General features: G+C 44.9%; 1 protein-coding gene across 1 annotated transcript; it reads left to right on the top strand.

The window, feature by feature from the left end:
* The first annotated feature begins 1,058 nt into the window (after window positions 1–1,058).
* Window positions 1,059–23,595, top strand: GRK1 (G protein-coupled receptor kinase 1). Its single transcript, XM_004450763.4, has 7 exons — window positions 1,059–1,757; window positions 3,727–3,854; window positions 5,780–5,937; window positions 6,776–6,859; window positions 15,248–15,372; window positions 22,036–22,237; window positions 23,177–23,595. The coding sequence occupies exons 1-7, from the start codon at window positions 1,059–1,061 to the stop codon at window positions 23,473–23,475; spliced, it is 1,695 nt and encodes a 564-aa protein (XP_004450820.2). The 3' UTR covers window positions 23,476–23,595.
* Window positions 23,596–23,820: the final 225 nt, after the last annotated feature.

Genomic DNA, 23,820 nt, shown 5'->3' with positions numbered 1-23,820 from the left:
CAACCCTCTGTTCCCTTCCTTGTCACTCCTCCACAAGTATTTGTTGATCACCCACTATGCACAGGTGCTGCAGATACAGTGGTGGACACGACGGAGGAGGTCCTGCCCTCCTGCCGACCCAGGAGTCCTCAGCCCGGGCCTGCCTTCAGGGCAGGCTTTGTACGCCGGGCTGCTGCTCTTTAATCTGTAAATCAGTTCAAGGTAATGCAGAGTGAACAGCGTGCTCTCTTGGTTAAGTTAAAATCCCACAGTGCCAGGTCAGGATGAATTCCCTCGTATACGTATAGAAAGTTGCAGATAAGCTGAGTCAGTGGTTTGACTCAGGGACACCCCTTGGAAGCTCTTCATCATTCTCTCTCTCTAAATTCTTCCTGGCAGGTTGTCTCCTTCTCGTGTGCTTTCTCTCTCTTTCTTTCAGGTAAAAATGAAATACAGTGAGGGAAGACCAGCCGTCTTTGGTAAATGAAGGTTTACCCCGGAGCCTCCCTCCTTCCCCCTCACGTTTTGGGCTTCTCTTAGGGCCTCTCCTTTGCAAAGACCTTCCAGCTGTGGCGACCCCCCCCCCCCCCCCCAGCAAGGAAACAAACAGCCATCCCGCCCCCGTGCGCCTCAGCCAGAGGGGCGAATGAAGGGCAACCCAGAATGAAAGTGCAGGCAGCAACGCCCCAGCGCCGACACCCGCTGAGTACTGGCGTTTGTCCTTTCTGACAGGGAAACACACACACACGGCCTCTCAGAAGGAGAGGAGGGAGCTTATCTCTAATCGGTTTAGGAGGTGGCTTAGGGGGATTGTCTTTTCCTGGCCCTTGCTCGTCACCTTGAACTCATCCTCCCTCACAGCCCGGGCCCGGGGCTTAGCTGGCTGCCCCGTCAGCCGCCGGGGGTTGCCGGGACTTTCCGCGGGTCCTCCCGCTGTCGCTGCGCCCGGCCAGGACGTCGGCCCCGTCCCCACGAGGGCAGGACGGGGACGGCAGGCCAAGGGCAGCGGGTCACGCCGCGCGCCCGCGCCGTGGGCCTATGGCTTCTCGGGCCTGAAGCGGACGCGAGGCGGCACCGAGATGGATTTTGGGTCCTTGGAGACCGTCGTGGCCAATTCCACCTTCATCGCAGCCCGCGGCAGCTTCGACGGGAGCAGTGCCCAGGCCTCCCGGGACAAGAAGTACCTGGCGAAGCTCAAGCTGCCCCCCCTCTCCAAGTGCGAGTCCCTCCGTGAGAGTCTCAGCCTCGACTTTGGAAACGTGTGTTCGGAGCAGCCCATCGGCAAGCGGCTCTTCCGGCAGTTCCTAAAGACGGACGAGAGGCACGCGCCGGCCCTGGAGCTCTGGAAGGACCTCGAGGACTACGACACCACCGATGATGACCTCCGGGGGCAGAAGGCCCAGGCCATCCTGGCCGAGTACTTGGACCCCCAGGCCAAGCTCTTCTGCCGCTTTCTGGACCAGGGGCTGGTGGCCAAGGTCAAGGAAGAGCACCCAGCTGTCCAGGACGGGCTCTTCCGACCCCTGCTCCAAGCCACCCTGGCGCACCTGAGCCAAGCCCCCTTCCAGGAGTACCTGGGCAGCCTGTACTTCCTGCGGTTCCTCCAGTGGAAGTGGCTGGAGGCCCAGCCCCTGGGGGAAGACTGGTTTCTGGACTTCAGGATCCTGGGGAAAGGGGGATTTGGGGAGGTGTCGGCCTGCCAGATGAAGGCCACTGGCAAGATGTATGCCTGTAAAAAACTGAATAAGAAGAGGCTGAAGAAAAGGAAGGGGTACCAAGTAAGCAGCCGCAGTAGTTCACAGCAAGTGCAAAGTAAATGGCTTTTAGATTCCCGGGGCGGCAGGGTGGGGTGGGACGGGGCGAGGGGGCGGGACAGTGTCAGCCCCTTAGCGTGTAGAGGACAAACAGCGCCCCCTTAGCCGGCTTTCACAGCTGGGGCAGAAGACATCCTGGCCTTGGAGAGGATGCTGCCCTTGCCATTTGGACCTCCAAACCTTCTGCAGTGGTGCAATCGTTGGCTACGCTTCTGGCCCATCTGTATCCACTTATACATCATGTTTAGCTATTGCACATCAAAATGGGCCCCTCCTCTCCCTTTTATTTTTTATTTTTTTCTTCTTTTGTGGCATCACAGCTTGCTGGTTTCTGGCCACAGTGTGGAGCCAGGAGGGTGCAGTCTGTGACCTCTAAATTCCTTTCCAGGCCTGTGTGCCGACTTGCCCAGCTGCTTTTAATAACCGACCTCCGCTTTGGACATGGGCGGGTGATTTGCAGACCTCCCTCCTGGGAGACCGACCTTAGCGTTTTTTTGGTTTTGTGGTGTGGGTGACGTTCCCCATTTGGCCATCTTTCTTTCTTTCTTTTTCTCCACCTTACTGAAAGACAGCTGCAAGTGTAAGGGGAAGAGAGTCTTGTAGGGAAAGGCCGTGTAGGGGATTGTCCGGGCATTATACTCTGACTTTCTGAAAGACTTTCCCCAGAGCTCTAGCTTATATGATGATGGAGAATGCAAAGGAAATTGTGGCAGGACTTGGGCCAGCCGATTATGACTGATTGACACATGAGGCAGAACCTCTCCCTAATGCAGGGGTGCAGGAATGCAGGTATTTTCCAGGGAATGTGAGTATATGCTCCAAGTTTTATCCTCTCTACCTAACTGGCACCAGAATGCCCTTTTAGGACAGGATCAGGGAAAGCTGCTTAGGACGTCCTGGGAACTCACCTAATGCAGCCTTCCAGCTGCCCTTTCAGCCCCGAGTGGTTCTCTTTTTCCCTGTCCACCTGCAGGCACAGAGAGTGGTGAGGTTGTGTTCAGGGTTAAGCAGCAAGCACCACAGGCGTCCCCCAGCTGGGTGTCTCCTTGACAATGGGCAAGTCACACCTGGAATTTAGGATGATTTACAAGGTTAAATACCAGATGCCTGTGGCAACCAGTTGACTGGAGGTATCTAGAAAAATCCACAGTATTCTCACTGAATACTGTCAGGCTTTAGAGTGGAAGTAATTATCCCTCACCGTTGTATAACTCTAATTTTAATCCAGCAATTAGAGAATTATAGCCTCTTCTCTCTCCTAAATTCAGAATGTTAGTTGGATACAAAGTCAAATCAACTTAAAATGTTTCCTGTAGCTCCAGATAGAAAGAGGCCTCCTTCAACAAAAGGAATCTGCTTTCTTTATCTAAACACAACTTTTAAGAGCATGTTTCCATGTAACAGCATGAGGGATCCAAATAGGGATCTTAAAAAAAAAACTAAATAAAGATGCAGGGCAGTCTGGGAGGGTGCTGGTCAATTGTTCTCCATCTCCCCACAGTCCTTAACAGGGGAAAGAGGCTGAGATTGCAGCAAGCCAAGCTGGTCAAACATTAAGAAGAACTGTAAGGGAAAGCAAATACCACGGGCCGCTGGGGCAAGAGGTGGAATCTTAATAGGATATTTTTAAAAACTGGTTGCCTGGAGACTGGTCCAGGAGATCAGTACCTGCTGAAGTCTGTACATTAGTGAAATTTGCATGTCAGTTTTCCCGTCTGTGGAAAAGGGAAAGTGACACTGTAAGTTATCTGCAAGCTTGTTTTAAAAGCTCTCATCAATCACGTTACCATTTTGTTGTGCGTGTTACTCAGAGGGCAACACAGCACAGCACATGGTCTCAAGGAGGTTTTCTTGTCTTGTGGATCTTGACCTTTAACGGTGATGGTGCTTTCTCCCCTAAACCTGGGTACTTATTCAACATCTTCCTTTTCAGGGTGCTATGGTAGAAAAGAAGATTCTAGCAAAAGTCCATAGCAGGTTTATAGTCTCTCTGGCCTATGCATTTGAAACCAAAACCGACCTCTGTCTGGTGATGACCATCATGAATGGAGGCGACATAAGGTAAATGGAACCTTCTCCAGATGTGGGAGAGGGCGTCCCGGCTGTGACCAGGGATGGGGCTTGGTGATCCAAGCTTGGTGGAGGCTCTCTGGGACCCGGGTGGGCCCACTTCCCACTCTGAAACAGCTCACAGCTACTCATGACACACCACTGGAGGAGCAAAGGAAAGCCCCAGGCCCCTATCAAAATCCAAAAGTCACCCTAAAAGGACTAAAAAGTACCTCCCTATGAAGCGAGGTGTCCCTCGCTTTCCTCACATTTGTTTTAATGCTACGGGAAGTGAGGAGGAGTGGTTTAGACAGTGGGATATATGGTACTCCGTCTGCTGACCCAGGTGCTAACCAGCGGCTAACTAGTATGTGCTAGTTGGATGGTGACTAATGGGGCGGAGGTGGAGAGTCTCAAGAAGGTTGAAGGCTTTCCATTAGGAAGGGTGGGAAATGAAGACGAACTTCCTCAACTTCTCTGCCTTGTGGAGAGCCACTCTTACGGGATGATAGAGCTAGAGACACTGCGCGGCCAGTAGACCATGCAGAGAGAATGTGCTTGTGTCCCAGAATTTGCCCTGTGCCTTAATTTGCCCTAGCTCTGTGAGCCAGGCCCTGGCTCCAAAGAAGAAATCAGGTCTTTGACTCTCAGAAGCAGGAAAAGGGATTCTGGACTCGTTGGAAGACTTGGCTGATACTAAAACACTGACTGGATTTGAGCTCTAACACTGGCATTTTTATTTTTTGCGTGAAGGGAAAGAAAAGCCACCCATGTACTCTAGCTGAGCAAGTTAGCCTCTCTTTGCCTCAGGAAACATAAAAAGGATAAACGTAATACCTATGTTCAAAGGATGTTGTGAGGATCAAGTAAGTTAACACATGTGAAATTATTAGAAGAGCAGCTGGTGCATGTGAGTGTTCACCAAAAGTGAGCTGCCCTATTGTTGTTCGGCACATCCGTTCTCTCATCTGGCTTTGTCTCCATTGACTCTGTATGTGGTAAGTGTGGCTTAGTCTACAGATGAGGGATCTGAGGTTTGGGTTAAGTAACCCTTCTAAGGTTATAAGGGCAAGAGGAAGAGTGTCCTAGAAAGTGCAAATAAAATGCCCAAAGAGGGGAGCAGATATAGCTTAAGTGGTTGAACGCCTGTTTCCCAGGTACAGTCCTGGATTCAATGTCCTGTGCCTCCTTTAAAAAAAAAAAAAAGCCTTGAAGAGAGTGGAAATGATAATGACACTTTAAGGCCATTTGTATTGTTCCTCTGGCTGTCTAATTTGAGGGGTGTCCTTCTTGTTTATTTGACTCCTTGCCTGCCTCTTCCTGGTTGTTTAGTCTAAAAAAAATCACTTCATTTTATTTGTTGGGTTTTTGTCTTTTTGTAAAACAGAAGAGTGGTAGAAATGAGAAAAGACACATTTTAGGGGAGAAAATCCTTTTCCACAATCCAACAAAGATTTGATTTTTGAGGCTGGGTGTAATAGCCTCTACATTTATATAGACTTGATATAAATATTTATATTTTGAAATAACTTGGGCTGCTTCTTTCGCCTTCCTCAACCTTTGAATTCATTCAGTGGGTGGTAAGGAAATGTTTTCCAGCCTCCACGGGCCAGAGTAGGGGACAGGCGAGAGGAGATGAACTTTGAATCATCCCTCTTTCTCTTCTTTAACTGTCTATTTGTGAGGCTATTAAAACTACCAGCCAGGACTGGATCTGGGTACTGCCTCTGCTTCCTCCTTTGACCTGATGCCTTGGCTCAGCCTCTGAACGCCCAGGCCACTAGCCTAAGATCCCTGCACTCAGACTCTCTGCTGACACAAGCACAGGCTTCGGAAGCCCTCGCTCTGTTTTGCGGTGATTTTCTGTGGGCACCCTGCTCAGAGCTGCGGCCAGAGAAGTCCCTGGCCCAGTCGCAGCATCCGCCCTCCCTCCCCAGGTATCACATCTACAACGTCAGCCAGGAGAAGCCTGGCCTCGACGAGCCGCGCGCCGTCTTCTATACGGCCCAGCTCATCAGCGGCCTGGAGCACCTTCACCAGAAAAGGATCGTCTACCGCGACCTCAAGCCCGAGAACGCCCTCTTGGACAACGACGGTGAGGGGTGGCTACCCTGGCCTCGCGGGGCTCCCTCCCCATCTTGGGGGGATTCTCTCAGTCGGTCCAGCCAGGCTGCTCTCTCCCAGCTTGTCTCCAAGGCCGGCACAGTTCTCTTTAGGAAGCGTGAAAAGATTTTGATTTATTTTTGCTGAGCTTTAAAGGGCACCCAGACACCCTAAATTGGATTGACGGCCCATTCAACAGATTGGCAACAGAAGGGCAGTTGGCAGAACATTCAGATAGACGTCACAATTTTGAATGGGCTTCAGTGAAATCGGGTGTGTAATTGGGCACCCAGTATTACAGTGAGTTGATCTAGAGATGTCTGTGGGTCACAGTTAATCTCGGATGACCAAATCCTCATTGTATCATATTTTTCCTTTTTGATTTGTATCTGAAGTCAAATTAGGATTCTTATCAGAAAACAAAGACAGATTTGGGCATCTCAAACAGTTTTAGATCCCCTTCCCCTTTGTATCCCTACGTCAGTTAAATACATAGGCCTTCACAAAACTTTTTTGCTGTCTGCTTGGGAAAGAGAAGGCACCTGCGGAAACTGGATTTGGGACTGATAATGTCCTGAATTCCAGTCCAGGTACCGATGGCGCTCAGCCCCCCAGCCCCCTCTCCGTGTCCTCTGGGCCCCTCTGCTGTCTGGCAAGGGAGACAAGGCAGGGGCCGTGTTCGCCTGGCACCAGGGTTGGGACGACCTCGCTGTCCGCGTGGCCCTGAGTGTGTGCAGAGGGCAGCGCTTGGCTCCTGCGAGGCTCTGAGCACGCCGGGCTGTTTTGTTCCGTGGAGCTGCATGCGCACTCAGCCAATATTTGCTTTTCAGGCAATATCCGAATTTCTGACCTTGGGCTGGCTGTGGAGTTGAAGGACGGGCAGTCCAAGACCAAGGGCTATGCAGGGACCCCAGGTAAGGAGCGGGGAGTGTGGCAGCGGGGATGGGGACTCAGCAGGCAAACCGCTCTCCCTCTGCGTCTCCATGGCCTGGGAGGGGGTAGGGAGCTCGGTGAGGGGGGGTCAGGCAGCAGGTTCAGGCTGACGGGGGTGGGTGGGTGATAGAGAGAAGGGGATCATCCCTTGGATGCAAATATTAAAAAATCAGGAGGTCTCACCAATGGACTTCTCATCTGTATATATCCCCAGCTGTTTCAGGAGTTTTATCATTGGCTGCAGAAAGTCGCCCCTTGGGGCCCCACCTTAAAAGATTATGGTTGTCTTGACACCCAGTGGCCTCTGTGATAAAAGCATTTTCCTTTTGGTGCCTTGCTGGGCCACTCTCCAGGAGTGGCCTTGAGGCAGAGGGGACTGCGAAATGGATGGCAAGGACTTTCTCAGGACAGCAGCCCAGCAGGCGGGTCTGGAGCGATCTGACAGTGGAGGGCGCTGGGACTCCGTGGGCCTCTCTGAGTGGATGGAGGCAGACGGCGACAGGTCCAGCAACCCTAACTGTTGTCAGGCACTTGTTCAAAGCTCTCAAAATGTACTAACTTTAATAAAACGTACATGAGGGCCCATGGGCATACCCTGATGTACAGGGTGGTCACACTAGAACCCAAGCCAGGAAGGGCTAACCTGCCCCGAACAGCAGCACAGCCAAGGCCTTCGCTATCTAAGAAAGATCAGCTGTAGAGTGGGGGGCCGGGTGAGGAAGGGGGCCGGGTGAGGACGGGGGCCGGGTGAGGACAGAAGCCAGGTGAGGACGGCGGCCTAGAAGAGGAAGGGGCTGCTCCCATCCAGACAGAGTCAGAGTGGACCTGTGTGTGTGTGGAGTGGCCCCTTGCCTCTTCTGCCTCCTCCACCCCATCTCATTCATCTTCTCTCATCCTTCCCTTCAGGCAGGAAGGGAAGCAGCCCAGTGTAGAGCAGAAAGAAGAGAATTCAAAGTCAGGTGGAACTGGGTACAGATTCCAGGCCCATCACTTACTAGCTGTGTGACTTTGGATGATTTATTTACCCTCTCTGAGCCTTCAGGTCTTCATCTGCAAAATGGAGATTATATTTACCACACAAGGCTCACTGTGAGAATTAATTCCTGCAGTGTTGTCAAAAGCACCTGGCACATAGTAGGTATTCGATACATTTTTAATCCTTCTTTTCACTCTCTTACACATTCTTGATGGTTCAGTGTTTTCAGGATTATTTCTGATAGCATTTCTAAGAAATACCTTTCTTTTTCCTTTCTTTTTTTTTTTTTTTTGGCCTTGGGGAGAGAAATGCTCCTGCCTGAGATTGAGGAGATTGTACAGAGTGGTGATTCCAGTCTTGTTTTATGTCATCAAATCCTCCGAATTCCTCTGCTTTAAGCACTTTCTGAGTTGGTATCTGTCACCACAGCAGGTTTGTCCGTACCCATGGCATTAATAAGGAGAAAGGGTATACCTGGAAGAAGGATAAGAAGGGGTTTTCTCCCTCATTTATGAGGAAGGGCAATTCTGGCGAGAGACTGCCCACCTGGGCACATCTTGTGTCTGTGTTGCGTTTGTCTAGGAGCAGAATTCAGCAGATGTTTGATGGCTTTGGGCTCCTTTTGAAGCTCCCCAGTTATGGAAGTTCTCGGAAAGATCTTGTTGGAAGGCAGCTTGTCTGTAAAGTGGCCCCACAGCATAAAAGCTTAGGGCCAACGTCGCCTTTTTATGAACTAATATAAGCCCTATTTTGTGTCTGGGGCTAAAATGGACCAGTAATGCTGTTTGCTGACTTCTGTGTTACTTGTTTTCATAACCTCCCACCCAAACCCACGATGACCCACTGCAGGGCATATTTTCTTCCTCCAAGGTTTTTATTGTGGAAATTCTACTCGCATGTTTCAGGGTGATTTAGATCATTAGGTGAAAACTATAAAGAACTATTCGTCACCAAAGAATGTCAAGAGGCCCTCCACTGAGTCAGGCATTTGATGTAGTTGTGTTAGGATAGAAGTTAACAAACTGACACTAAGTATTGTGGTCAAATTGGCCACCAGAGGGCTCCATCGTCATCGTTGTGAAGAGAGTGGTGGTTTTCTCTTGGAACACTAGGTGGATATTACATTTTTCCACAGGGCATTTCTTTATTAGTGGAGGAGCATGTTGCGTGCAGGAAACACCCTTTGTATTTGATATTAAGCTCCGGATATGACCCTAAAATGGTTAAATAATAGATGCTGACATCAGAATGTAAATTAAAAGTCTGGGGTATTAGGGTATCAAGCAAACTCAAAGGAGTTAAAAAATTTTTTTTTTAATTCAAAGGAGCTCCCTTCTTCCCTTCTGGATGTTCTTCCCAGTTCTCTGCGCATGGTACATGGTTGGGAGCTCCTCCAAAGGCCAGTGTCCTCCAGCCCTCACAGGTGGTTTCCTTCAGTCAGTCACTGATTCAATCAAGTGATAAACAGGAATCTGTTAGACAATGCACTTTTGCCCAGTGTGACAAGCAAAAGAAATATGACAGTCTCTGTCCTCAAAGAGTTTTCAGCCAGGTGCGAGGGGTAAATTAATTCATGAAGTAAGTAGGTTAAGATTGTATTCATTCACTCATTCATTCAACAAATATTTATTGGTTACTTTGTCCTGTCACGATGTAAGGCCCTGGGAATGTAAAAATAAACATAATTTGGTACTGAACTGTGTAGAACAGACTAGAAGTGCTGCTGGATTATTTGCTCCAACAGATGATATATAATGACTTCAAATCACCTGTGATTTGATAGGGACTTTCTCTTAGACTTCCATTTTAGTTAGGAATTGTGGTCACTTGAACGATTTTTTTCTCACAGTGTCTGAGTGAAGTCTGGACACCAATGTAATTGTCTGAACAAGCAGAACTTAATCTATATGCATGGCCATGTTTCCCAAGTTTCTATGGAATTTGATTTCCCTTTGGGGACAAAGAATTCTGTGGTCAAATTAGTTTGGCAAATTTTGCACAATATATCTCTTTCTTGCAAATTTATCATGTTCATTAGCATTTAAGGGTACCGGAAGGACCTAAACTAAATGACAAAATTAGCTCAGAATGTCTAAACTTATCTGATCACAGAAGCCACCTCCCATGCCTTATCCCATAACACCTATTCTTAGTCCCTGGGAATTAGGAGTCATGGACCATATTTGCTGGTAAAGTATAAACTGGTCTTTCCATCTTTTCCATGCATTGGACTGAGGCCTTTTTATAGGTGGCAATTAGGAAGTGGGAGACCGGAAGTGTACTCTCAGGGTAAACTTGACTTTCATTGCCCTGACTCTTGATCTTTGTCACAGAACTGGCACAGGGGCAAGATAGAGCAATGGTAGGCATCTGAACTTCTTTTGGAGGTCGTATCTGGAAATAGACATCTGACAAAGTCTTTACTTGCTTTGCTGGAATGCCATGGTCTATTTAGAGTGCAGAGGCAATAAATCATGGTGGTTAAGGATATACACGAGTCAGGCTAGCACAATAGTTAAAAACATGGACTTGGACACAAATTGGTTAGGTTTGACTCCAGGTCCTGTGACTTTCTATTCTGTGTGACCTCGGAGAAGTTACCTAAAGTCCCTCTTCTGAAAAATGGTTTTAATGGCTTCAGCAACTGGGTATGTAGCTTAGAATGGATTACTGTACATTGAGCACTTAGAAGAGGCCTGGAACACAGGCCATGCTATGAAAGTGTACTCCTCTGTTATTATTGGTGGCATCTAGAGAAATGTCTGTGGACCTCTAGGGAGTAGTTTGTGGAAGCAGAAGTTTGTGATGACTGGCAGCAGGGACCAAACAGAGGAAAACTTCTGATGTGAGACAGGCATGAGTCTGCATGATATCACTCTAGGAGGGAGGATTATTCACAAGTATAGGGAAGCCTCAAACCTGTAATTCTGACCTTGAGTTCACACATGATCCTAATTAAGAAAATAGTGGGAAACACTGAAGGAGACCAGGACAGAGGATGAAAGAAGAGCATGTAGCGAGATAACTGCAAGAAATTGCAGGGACTACAGGAGTGGAGCTGGAAAGTCTGAAGGGAATTGTGATTGGTAAAAACACTGAGGACAATTCAAATGGCAAGAAGGGGGTCAGGGAGTGAAAAGGTCCACTGCTTTTAATGCTGTTCAATTCTGAGGGATGATCTAGAGAAAGTAGCTCCTATTTTTAATTCTGTCTCCTTTGTCATAGATAAAGATTAAGTAAGGTAGAATGTGAACCTAGTATTGGTGAAGGGATTGCAGGAGATATTGAAATACTTTAACAAGCTTAGGTCATCAGGTAGGGGTAAATCACATCTCAGAATGCAGAGAACTTGCAGGTAAGATTACTGAACATTTGTTCCTGATCTCTGAGGTATAGTGGAAAGTGAAAGAGGGATAAAGACAATACAGATAGACCTCTGCCTTTCCAGATTTCAGAGAAGTTGAGTTTAACAAACTACACAGGAGTGAGTTTGATGTTTTCAGGCAGTAATCTAGAAAAATCATCAAAGAGATTTTTGGGAGCATTGAAAAAGTCATGATGACCACTAGAAGTCATCATCAATATTAACAAGGCACAGACAACTACAGACATATGAACAATACATAACCAGACTTAGTTATTCCTTTTTATCAGGTTGAGATGACCAATAGATCAGGGAAATTGAAAGTTTATTTTGAATTAATTTAGAAGTAATCTTTTGGGATATTCCCATAGACAAAATTATTATCTGAACACATGTATTATTTGTTTTCCCTCCTGAAATCCCAGGATAATGGCAGTAAGGAGATATTACTAAAAACATAAACCAACATAAGTTTAATTCTGTAAGAAACAAGAAAGGTTATAAAGTTAACAACATTTTGGAACCTAGAAAACAGATGAATGAGTGGCAACTAATTTATAGACAAGAGAACCAAATCCTAAGCCAAAGGCATAACCCATAAACATAACAACATAAACAACACAGAAATTGATAGTATCATGTTCCTCTGGAAGTGAGAATGAAAGTGGGTTTGAAAATAGAGTGAATATGTGAAAGAAGTTACATCACCAAAGCACCCCTCCTTCTTCAAACAATCTGTATAGCTGAGAGATTCTCTCTCCTGCACCCTGGTGGAAGAGTGACAGTTTATTCTCTGGAGAAGATACAACCAAAGCTCTGCTGAATGGGGACTGCCAAGCATATTGTGAACAGGTGTACAGAACAGAAAGAAGGGGAGCAAATGATTGCTGAGACTTCTCCTGCCCATATCTCCAACTTGACTCTCAGAATGCTGGTAGCCAGGCCAGGTGAGTGAAGGATCTCTCCCTACATAATCTGACCAGCACAAGAGAAAAACCCAATAAAAGTTTCCCCCCCCAAAAGAATCCAGAAAGATAGCCTTATAGTGAGGCCCAAAATCAACAAGTCCCACTCTGTGACCAGTCTTTTTAGGGTCCCAGCCTTAAATATGAGCAGACAGCCAAGGATCACCAAAACTTCAGGAAAACTAGAAACAAAATAAAGAGAGAAAGGGAATTTGAAGGTTTTAAGACTATAGAGGAAAAGGAATACTTGAACATTGTACCTATTGTAAATATTCCCAGAGAGATAAAAGATGTTGTGTAGAAACAGGATACTATAAAAATGGATATTTAGAGAGCTTTTGAAAGTAAAAATATGGTAGAAATAAAGCATTCCAAAGAAGATTTGAGGTGGCGGACTTGGCCCAGTGGTTAGGGCGTCCGTCTACTGGGAGGTCAGCGGTTCAAACCCTGGGCCTCCTTGACCCGTGTGGAGCTGGCCCATGCACAGTGCTGATGCACGCAAGGAGTGCCCTGCCACTCAGGGGTGTCCCCCGCATAGGGGAGCCCCACACGCAAGGAGTGCGCCCCGTAAGGAGAACTGCCCAGCGCCAAAGAAAGTGCGGCCTGCCCAAGAATGGTGCCGCACACACGGAGAACTGACACAACAAGATGACACAACAAAAAGAAACACAGATTCCCGTGCTGCTGACAACAACAGAAAGTGGACAAAGAAGACACAGCAAGTAGACACAGAGAACAGACAACCAGGGTGAGGGGGGAAGGGGAGGGAAGTAAATAAGTAAATAAATCTTTAAAAAAAAAAAAAAGATTTGAAAGACAAAGTTTAGCTTTCTCCCAGAAAGTAGATCAAAATACAAAAAAGATGGAAAATAGGAGAGAAAAGACAAGAAAATTAGAAAACTAGTGCAGAAAGTGCAATATTTGAATAATAGAAATTCCAAAGAGAGAACAGAATATCTGGATGGGAAAAATGTCAATGAAATATTTCAAGAAAATATCCCAGAATGAAGGACATGAGTTTCCAGATTGAATATGCTTAACATAATGGACGAAACTAGATCCTACCCAAACATAATACTGTGAGATTTTAATACAAAGAAGTCACTATAAGCTTCTAGGGCAGGTATGGGTTTTGGTAATGGTATTGGTCTTCTCAAAAGTAGTTCTAGAAGTGAGAAGACAAAGGAAAAATATCTTAAAAATTCAGAGGGAAAATGATTTGCAATGTAAAATTTTATACCCAACCAAACTGTTCATTAAATATTAGGGTAAATAAAGGCATTTTAAGATATGAAAGTTCTCAAAAGTTTACATTCTAAGCACTCTTCCTCAGAAAGCTATTTGACTAAAATAAGAGAATAAACCAAAAATGAGAATGATCTAGAAGTTAGGAAAGAGACAGGTAAAGGGCTTCCCAGATGACAGGGAGATTCTAGGTTGCTAGCTGGACACCAGAATTCAGATTAGGGCAGTTAAGAAGCCTTCATGAGACTCTCTCATGAGGATGAAATTAATAAAATATTTGATTAATCAAACATGATGTTGTATTAAATAATTTTCAGGGAATTTGGGGTTGAAATGGTGATAAGCACATAGAAAATTTTTTAAATGGGGTAAAAGTCAATGTATAATCTAGGAAAATGTAATATGTAAGAAATGTAATATGTAAGAAATGTAATATGTAAGAAATGTAATATGTAAAATGTAATATGTAAGAAAATGTAATATGTAAGAAAGGAAACATAATTGAGGTTTATTTTTCATTCAGCTGGGAATAGTGTTGAGTTGAATGCTGGCCAACCTGAATGATGTACTAGGAGGGTGGAAGAGATCATTCAACTGATGTGGTCCCAAATGAAAACATTCAAAAGTAGCAATAGAAACATGTTGTTTAGAGATAGGAGTAAATCCAAAATAGTCAGCTAAAAGTATTCTGAAAAATGGGAATAAAATGGAGGAGAAGGAGTCAGGGGGCTGTTATTTTTTAGATATAAGCCTTGTTGAACTATTTGATTCTTCATATGCATGAATAACTTTGGTAACAGTAAAAACTAAGTTATAAAAAGACAATTAAGTAGATTAGTAATGGGTTTAAATATCATACCCAAATGACAATGCAGTGGTTGTAAACTCAGATGTTGGCACTGTAGCACTTGAATTTGAATTCCTACTCTGTTACACAATCTATGTTACCTTGAACAAGTATTTAAGTTCACTAAGCCTTTATTTTCCTATCTGGAAAATAGGAAGAGTAATAGCATTTACCCCTCAGTGTTGTGAGGATTAAATGAGATAAAATTGTACATACACCTGAATAATAAGCCCTGAATACATGTCTGCTGTAATAAGTATTATTAAAATGTGCTAATAAATGATCCGATGTCAATCTAGAACAAGATCTCAAGGTAAGTGCCTCAGATACCTGATCTTGGCAAATTTTCATTAAGCTTCAGCCCCGAAGTGTGGCACCTGGGACATTATTCTCTTTTTATCTTTGGTATGTGTTGGCTTAAATCTATCTTTTATGGCTATTTCAGGAACAAAGGGGTCAAGAAGCAACTTGTAGGGTCTCTGTAACCAGTCATAGACCAAAATATCTATAATGCTCCACAAGTCACCTTTACACTATTGTAGACTGAGAGGCAAGGAAGGACAATCCATCTTCTGTTTGGTCATAGTGTGATATTCCCATTATCAGAGAGGGAAAATGAGTATTCACATCAAATGTGTAAATCAGTGGTTCTCAACAGTGGGAGATTTTGCCCCTGAGGGGATGTTGGGCAATATCTGGAGACATTTTTGGTTGTCACGACTCAGGTGATGGGAGAGGGTTGCTTCTTGCATATAATGGATAGAGGCCAGGGATGCTGCTAAACATCCTACAGTGCACAGGACAGCCTCCACAACTAAGATTTATCCAGAGTGCAATGTCAACAGTGCTGAGGTTAAGAAGCTCTGGTGTAGTGTATTGTCAGAGCATCATTTTTGTGTTTATAAGCATGGGATAAGTGCTCACCACAAATGTCTCTGAATTGACATTGTGTGCATCCTTGTGTCTTGACAGGTTTCATGGCCCCTGAGCTATTGCGGAGTGAGGATTATGGTTTTTCAGTAGACTACTTTGCCTTGGGCGTCACGTTGTATGAGATGATTGCAGCCAGAGGACCCTTTCGAGCTCGAGGAGAAAAGGTAAGAGATCTTCCCCTTTGTAGGAAATCTCTATAGCTGTCCTGGTATTAAGTCTCCTTGTGGGGGGTGGCCATGGGTAGTGAAAAGAGTCTATTACTGAGGATGTTGGGGGATGTTCTGCAGGACTACATTAGGCCACAGACTCAAATTCAAGAGTCTTACTTCTGAGTGTTGTTCTCTCTCAATGGGGTGATTTCCCCAGGTGCAGATGTGGCTAGTGAACATGACTTCCACGGAGCCTGTAAAAAGGGACTGAGGGATGGTTCCTAAGACTTGCAAGGATAATTGCTGATGTTTTGGCAGGAGCAGACACGTTCCCATCTGAAAACACTGCCACTTGACTCTTGAGCTCCAATCTTCTCATCATAGGCCCTTCCTGGGCAGAGGGAGAGGAAACATGGTGACCTCATCTCTCTGGAGCTCCTGGACTCTAAGGAGGATTCCAGGGTCCAGGAGGTCTGAGTCATCTCAAACTCTCACCCATGAGCAAATTCTCAGCCTCCTCTGGTGTCACCTAGACCAGTGCCCTCTGGGAAAACATGTGTGTATTGGTTTACCTCTTTTGGGTAGATTTACTGCTCTTCAGTTTAGATGAACAAGTTCTCTTCATGAGATGCTAAAAACCCTACTGTGATGAAATATGCCACACTCATGGGGACAGCAAGTTTTCTGACAAAATTATCCAGTATCCTTTTGAATGTTGGAAATAGGACATTTGATGTGGTGTGCCCCTGACCTTCTGGCTACATGCCTTGTTTCTTTTGCTATTCAGTCTTCTCCTGAGCATCTGCTGGGAGAGCTCTCTGGTTTTCTATGCTAACAGAACCACAAGTATAGATATTTGGAGATGCCTAACCACCTATTCAAAACCAATGGCGTAAAGCTGGCTTCTTTCCTTTGAGCAAATGTTGACCCAGAAAGCTCAGGAATATGATTGTTTATTGTTTGAATGAGGGAGTGATTGTCAACCCGAAATGAGGAGGCTACCTTCTCCTGCACTGTTCATGAGCCTGATGTAAAAGACATTCACACAGTTGTCTTTAGATGCAGCCATAAACCAACCATGTTCTCAACTTTGTCTGGAGGTCTTGATCCATCATTTTCTTCTACATGGATTTATCAGTTTGTTCATACCCCATCAGGCTTTTACACTTGTCCTCCCTTAAAGTGTTTTTGGAACATACTAGGTTTCCAGCCTTCTAACAGCCAAAGAGTCTTCAGATGATTCAAAATTGTCTATAGTCACTCACTATCTCTATAATTCTACCCTGAACTTTAATAGTCAATTCTGTCTCTCAACCTTGAAATCAGCAATGCTCCAGCCACAGTTACCTGCTGCCTTGATGTCAAGACTGCTTTTAACTACCGAACTTTATTACACCCCAAACCATCACCCTTGGTGATATTTTCACCATTGTCACTATATTAAACCCTTTTCTCAAGTTTTGTGCAGTTCATTCTTTGAATGGGGAAGACATTATGGTTGAGAAAAGATGACCTGGACTTTGATGGAAGAGCTGAAGCAGGGCAGGTGGAGAGAAGAGGGAGGAAGATCCCATGGTGGGGTTGCCATCACTGATCCTGGAATGGAGACCCTGACATTCTGTTGGATTGCTACTGAGGCTCGTCTTGGTCCTAGGACTCTCTCTCCCTTCTTCTCAGGGAAGGAAAGCTCACAAAAGAACCATGTAATTATTTGAGGCAACAGTGGGGCCAGCCCTGAGCCTTCTGCCCCAGGAATATTTGTTGAGTCAGAGTCTCTGGGCCCATGGCCATCAGCCCCTATTCTCTCTACTGCTAGGCAGTGATGTCTAGGAGGGAGAGAGCTGGCTCCGCTTACTTTCCTTTCCCTCTCAGCATCTGGAAGCATCTCCTGGCGTGCTGGCCTTCAAGACTGCTGTCACCACTGCTACAGAGCTGTAAAACCTCATTTTTGGAGAGGAATCCCCCAAGTTTGCATGTGGAATCTCTCCTGCTGTGCAGTACTCCATAGCAGTACTGGCAGGGGGTTAACCACCTCAATGTGATTCTAGTTTGGCCTCTTGTCCACTGAAGGAACCAGAAAAGAACTCAAACATACAACCAAGACTTTAGGCAGGATTACTGCCAAAGCAGACCCTGGTTCTGACTTCTAGCAACTAAGAAAAGCAAACAAACAAATGAGCCAACAACAACAAAACACCCAGTATGTAGTCCACCCGCAGTGGCTGCCCTCAAGGTTCGTAGGTGGATTCCACCTCAAGAGGCTGCCTGGGTCTCATGTCAGTGTTGTCTCTGATTCCACACCCCAAAACCAGAATCCCAGATTTCCTGTGTAGAAAACAAGCATGATGCATTTTTACGAGATGCCCTTCCTGGAACTCAGTCAAAAAGTACCATAATAAACAAATTGTGGCATATCCATGCAGCAATAAAAAAGACAGAACTATCGATATACAAAACCATGGGTGAATCTCAGGCCCATTAGGCTAAATGAAAGAAGTCAGGTACAAAAGAGCAATAATGGTCTGATTCCATTTTTATGAAATTTTAGAAAAACCAAATCTAAACTCTTGTGACTGGAAACAGATCAGTGATTGCCTAAGGCAGGGAGGTTGGGTGAGGTGGGGATTCTGTCTACAAAAGGCACAAGGGAATTTTGGGAGTGCCGGAAATGTCTATAGCTTGACTGTAGTGGTGGTTGCATGGGTAATATATCAAAATGTAACAGAGGGAAGTGGCTGTGGCTCAATCAGTTGGGCTCCTGTCTACCACATGGGAGGCCCTGAGTTTGTGTCCCAGGGCCTCCTTGTGAAGTCAGGCTCGCCCGCATGCTGTGGAGAGCCGCCGGCCTGCAGGAGCTGCGGAGAGCTAACTCAGCAAAGGTGATGCAACAAAAAGGAAGACAAGTAAAAACACAGAAGAGCGCGCAGTGAATGGACACAGAGAGCAGACAACAAGCAAGCTGCGGGGTCGGGGCGGGGCAGATAAAAAACTGTAACAGAGAGTTAAGACTTAACAAATGATTATGATTACTAAACATTATATAGATGCTTTTTTACTGTTAATATATTGTAGAATAGCCAAAAGTAAATACCTGAAATTACTGAAAATCACTATACTAGAACCCAGATGCCTTGATCTTTGATAATGATTATAAAACTATATAACCCTTATCTTGTGATTGTAAAAACCTTGTCTCTGGCCCTGCTTGTACCCCCTTATCCTGTTTTACAACTTTGGAGTCTTAGACAGTCTTAGATAGCTCCCTAATGTTTTTTGTTTTGTTTTGTTTTGTTTCCTTTTTTTTTTAAAGTTACATTTTATTTACTATTATTTTTTGGTTTGCATTTATCCATTTTATTATGCTTTTCTTTTCCTTTTTTTTCTCTATTTTAAAAAAAAATGTTACATTAAAAAAATATGAGGTCCCCATACACCCCCCCACACCCCCCTCACCCAACTCCTCCCACATCAACAACCTCTTTTATCATCGTGGGACATTCATTGCATTTGGTGAATACATTTTGGAGCACTGCTGCACCACATGGATAATAGTTTACATTGTAGTGTACACTCTCCCCCAGTTTACCCAGTGGGCCATGGCAGGACATACAGTGTCCAGCATCTGACCGTGCAGTACCACCCAGGACAACTCCAAGTCCTGAAAATGCCCCCACATCATATCGCTTCTTCCCTCTCCCTACCCTCAGCAGCTACCATGGCTACTTTCTCTACATCAATGCTACATTTTCTTCTATCACTAATCACAATAGTTCATGAATAGAGTATCAGTAAGTCTACTATAATCCATATTCTATTCCTCCATCCTGTGGACCCTGGGATGGTTATGCCCACTCCACCTCTATATAGAGAGGGGGCTTAGATTCCACATGGATGATGGATGCAATTCTCCTGCTTGCAGTTGTAGACACTCTTGATTCCCTTCTAATGTTTTTTTATTTTTTTTTAAATTTTTTTTCCCAATTAATATTGACTTTATTTTTTTAATTTTATTTTTTAATTCATTTTTTAAAAATATTACATTCAAAAAATATGAGGTCCTCATTCACCTCCCACCGCCCCCACCCCATCACTCCCCCCACAGCAACACTCTCCCCCATCATCATGACACATCCATTGCATTTGGTGAATACATCTCTGGGCATCGCTGCACCTCATGGTCAATGGTCCACATCATACCCCATACTCTCCCACGTTCCATCCAGTGGGCCATGGGAGGACATACAATGTCCGGCAATTGTCCCTGCAGCACCACCCAGGACAACTCCAAGTCCCGAAAATGCCTCCACATTTCATCTCTTCCTCCCATTCCCTGCACCCACCAGCCACCATGGCCACTTTTTCCACACCAATGCCACATTTTCTCAATTACTAACCACAATAGTTCATGAATAGAATATCAGTAATTCCACTCTAATCCTTACTGTATTCCTCCATGCTGTGGACCTTGGCTTGGTTGTGTCCATTCCACATCTATGTCAAGAGGGGGCTTAGATTCCCCATGGATACTGGATGCAATCCTCCTGCTTTCAGTTGTAGGCACTCTTGGCTCCATGGTGTGGTGGTTGACATTCTTCAACTCCATATTAGCTGAGTGGGGTAAGTCCAATAAACCAGAGTGAAGGAGCTGAAGTCTGTTGAGGCTCAGGGCCTGGCTATCATATTGTCAGTCCAGAGATTCAGATCCCCTAGATATATCTTAAACCCCAGCACCAACTAAATTCTGGTAAAGTAACAGGAAAGGCTTGTGAAAAGAGATCACATCTAAGTCCAGCTCCATCACGCAGAAACACCAACTCCAGAGAAGGGCCAACTGACATGGCAGTGAACTCCATCTGCCATGACCATAAAACCTGTGGGTCTCTTTAGCCCTCAGAAGAACCAATACCTGGGGTTGTATCTACTTTATCTGTCTCCGAGACTCTGCTCAGGTGTGCATAAGGGCAATCCTGACAACCTCCAGACTCTTTTTTAGAGACTCATAGCCATATAAACTCATTTGTCCTTTCCATTTCCCCCTTGATTTAGGTCAAAAAGCATTTTTAACTCCTGTTATTATATGTAGACAGGGATATTCTGCTGGTCCGAGTTGAACCTTTTATTCAAGGTCATTTTCTAGTTACATCATCAGCTAGTACTTGGTAGTGATCCCTCGGTGCCAGGGAGGCTCATCCCTGGGTCTAATGTTTTTTAAATGAGGGAACCTGAGTTGGCCCAGAACTAACCCTGGGCTAATTAATAAACTATCTTATTAGACAAAGGTAGATCTAACCAAAACTGGCCTGCCTGATGTGTGCAGTGGCTCAAATCTTAACTTACATATGTTCTGTGACTAGGCATGCAATTAATCTGTGCATGCTCAATAATGAGATCATTCTCTAACTTTGTCATCTCAAGCTACTAGACTCATTAGCATAAACCTGCCTGTCTTTTTGCTACTATAAAACTATCAGACTCGCTATAGTTTGGGGAGATAGATTTTAGGCTGATAGGCATCTGACCTCCTTGCTTTGTGCTTAGCAATAAACTCTTTCTCTTTTTGAAACACTGGTGTCTCAGGAATTGGGCATTTGAATGCATCAGGCAGTGAACTCCCCATTTTGATCGGTAACAAAAACTCTTCAAACTTCATATTTAAAATGGGTGCTTTCAATGTATGTAAATTATACCTCAATAAAGTTACACCCTAAAGTCACTCTTTGGTTTCTATCTAGTTAGATATGCATAAAAATGAAACTTTATATCAGCTATGGTCTATGAAATTCACTTTTTATTTCTTTTTATACTTTTCTTCTCAAATGGATTTGTAATGGTTCTGTTAATGTGCTGACAAGTCAACTAGAGTTCCTGAAAAATACACTTCGCCTCAGTTTTGGCACCTGGAAATTTCACTTTAAGAATTTCATTCGTTTGACATAAGTTATTCAGCCCTTAAGAATGCTAATATTCCTTTAGCCCTATGCTTGAGGGAAGACACTAAAGTGTTATCAGTCACCTATATCCAGTGTGACTGAATTTCAGACTTTTTTTCTGAGATGGGATTTATGAGAGAAGGACTAGCCAAGAGGAGTGTTTTAGTTTCCTTGGCTGCTCAAGCAAGGCTCGGCTTAAAAATGGTAGTTTATTAGCCCACGATTTTGAGGCTAGGAGAAAGTCCAAATACAGGAATCATCAGGGTGATGCTTGCTTCCCAACGATTGGGGTTCTGGGGCTGGCTGCTGGAGGTCCTTGGTAGTGCACATGGCAGCCTCTCCTGGCTTCTCCCTTCTCGCCCAGGTTCCATTTACCTTTAGCTTCTTGCTTCCCATGGCTTTCTTTCTCTCTTACTCTCACTCTCTGAATTTTATTTTGCTTCTAAAGAACTCCAGTAGTAGGATTAAGACCCATCCTGATGAAGCTGGGCCACACAGACCTTAACTAGTTGCCTCATCAAATGGTTCTACTTACAATGGGTTCACACCCACAGGAATGATTTAAGTTTAAGAACGTGTTGTGTTTTTTTTGGGGGGTGGGGTACATAGTTCCAAACCACCACAAGAAGTATTTAATTGGTGCTGTGTTGTTTTTGTCTGTTTCCTAAACTTGATTTAGCCCAACTCTAATAAAGTTGGTAGGTTTGGCAAAGGTGTAACTTGATGTGGTACATCCCATTGCATGTAGGTAGAGAACAAGGAGCTCAAGCAGAGGGTCCTTTCAGAGGCTGTGAAGTACCCAGAGACGTTCAGCAAAGCCAGCAAGGACTTCTGTGAGGCGTTGCTCCAGAAGGACCCAGAGAAGCGTCTTGGATTCAAAAACGGGACTTGTGATGAGCTCCGTGCCAACCCTCTCTTTAAAGACATTAACTGGAGACAGCTTGAGGCTGGTACTATAACAAGCTTTTTAGACTTGGGGCTGGGGCCTGCAGGAGGGTATTTCTCATGCTTTAACCCATAGCCAGTTGGCTTTTTTCTAAAGTTTAGAGATGATGTTCTTTTAAAGCTATCCTTCTGCCCCCCCCAAATAATGCCACCTACCCTTGACAAAATTCTCTGTTCATCCCCCCAACATGTTCCAGGATTGGACATTATCTACCTGAGCAGGCAAGAGGCTTTAGGAAGAAGTAATACCACTTGGTGACTACTTTGTTTTGGGATGTACGGGTGGAGGGAGAAGTCTTCAATGACTCGTTCTTTATCTTGAAACTGGAAGGTTTGTGGTTGATTAACGTATTAGGAAGAGACACTGGCTTTGGGAAGAAAGACAATGACTTCAGTCCTGAACATGGAAGGTTGGTGGTGCTAGACCTCCAGGTGAAGCTGCCTGTCTGGAAGGTTGGCACAAGCACTTTTGGTCTAGAGAATCTGGAAAGGTTTTGGGTGGAGTGGTGGGAATGTATTATTTTCTTAGTGGAAAAAGTTTTGAGGGAAAGGGCAGCAGGACAGGGATGCAGAGATGGGTAAAGAATACATTGTCTTCTGATAAGTCTTTGTGATGAGGATTTGGGGAGAGTGCTGAGACAAGTGCCAACATTCTTTCAAATTAATCTTCCAAATTAGACTTGAAGAATCTCCAGATTTGTTCAACCAATATTTAAGCACCTACTATGTGCTCTGTGGGGGATACCAAGGGCCTCAGATTGAGTCCCTGCCCTCAAGGACTTGCAGTGCTTTTAGGCACACTTTGTTGTCTTTATTAGCCACTAGCCCATGTCCCCAAATAAGAGCAGCAAGATCTCTGAGCCACAAGGGGAAAGAATTCTTAGCCTAAATGGCTCTTTATGTTATATGTGGTTTCACCTCTTTGGTTTTCTTTCTTCTAACAGGGATGCTGATACCTCCTTTTATCCCAGACTCCAGAACTGTCTATGCAAAGAATATTCAGGATGTAGGTGCCTTTTCCACTGTCAAAGGTGTGGTCTTTGACCAAACAGATACAGAATTCTTTCAGGAATTTGCAACTGGCAACTGCTCCATTCCCTGGCAAGAGGAGATGATTGAAACAGGCATTTTTGACGAGTTGAATGTGTGGCGTTCTGACGGGCAGATGCCAGATGACATGAAGGGAATCACTGTGACAGAGCCATCCTCCTCGTCCAAATCAGGAATGTGTCTCATTTCCTAGAAGAAGCTACCGGAGGCCTGAGCCATTCTCTGAAGGAAGTCAATTGGAAAACACGGAGAGAGTGTGTAGAGTTAAAAAAAAGGAAATTCTGGAGATTTCAACGTAGATACGAGTTAATCTATTGAAGGACTAAAATGCCTTTGTGACTTCAGCCATCGATTTGATCACTAGTGAACAAATAGGCTGTGCCTGTCCCAAGTCACCTGAGTGCAGTGGAATTTCCTCACAAGGACAATGAAAAGGAGTTAGGTGGGTGTGGCAGAACAGCTAGATTCCCCTCACTCTAGGAGCCGTGAGCTTCCAAACGTAAATAGTCCACTTCATCTATTCCCATTTCACTCAAAA

This window comes from Dasypus novemcinctus, chromosome 15 (assembly GCF_030445035.2).
Source record: "Dasypus novemcinctus isolate mDasNov1 chromosome 15, mDasNov1.1.hap2, whole genome shotgun sequence".
In the NCBI taxonomy this organism is placed as follows: Eukaryota; Metazoa; Chordata; class Mammalia; order Cingulata; family Dasypodidae; genus Dasypus; species Dasypus novemcinctus.
This window is presented reverse-complemented; position numbering and strand designations above follow the sequence as displayed.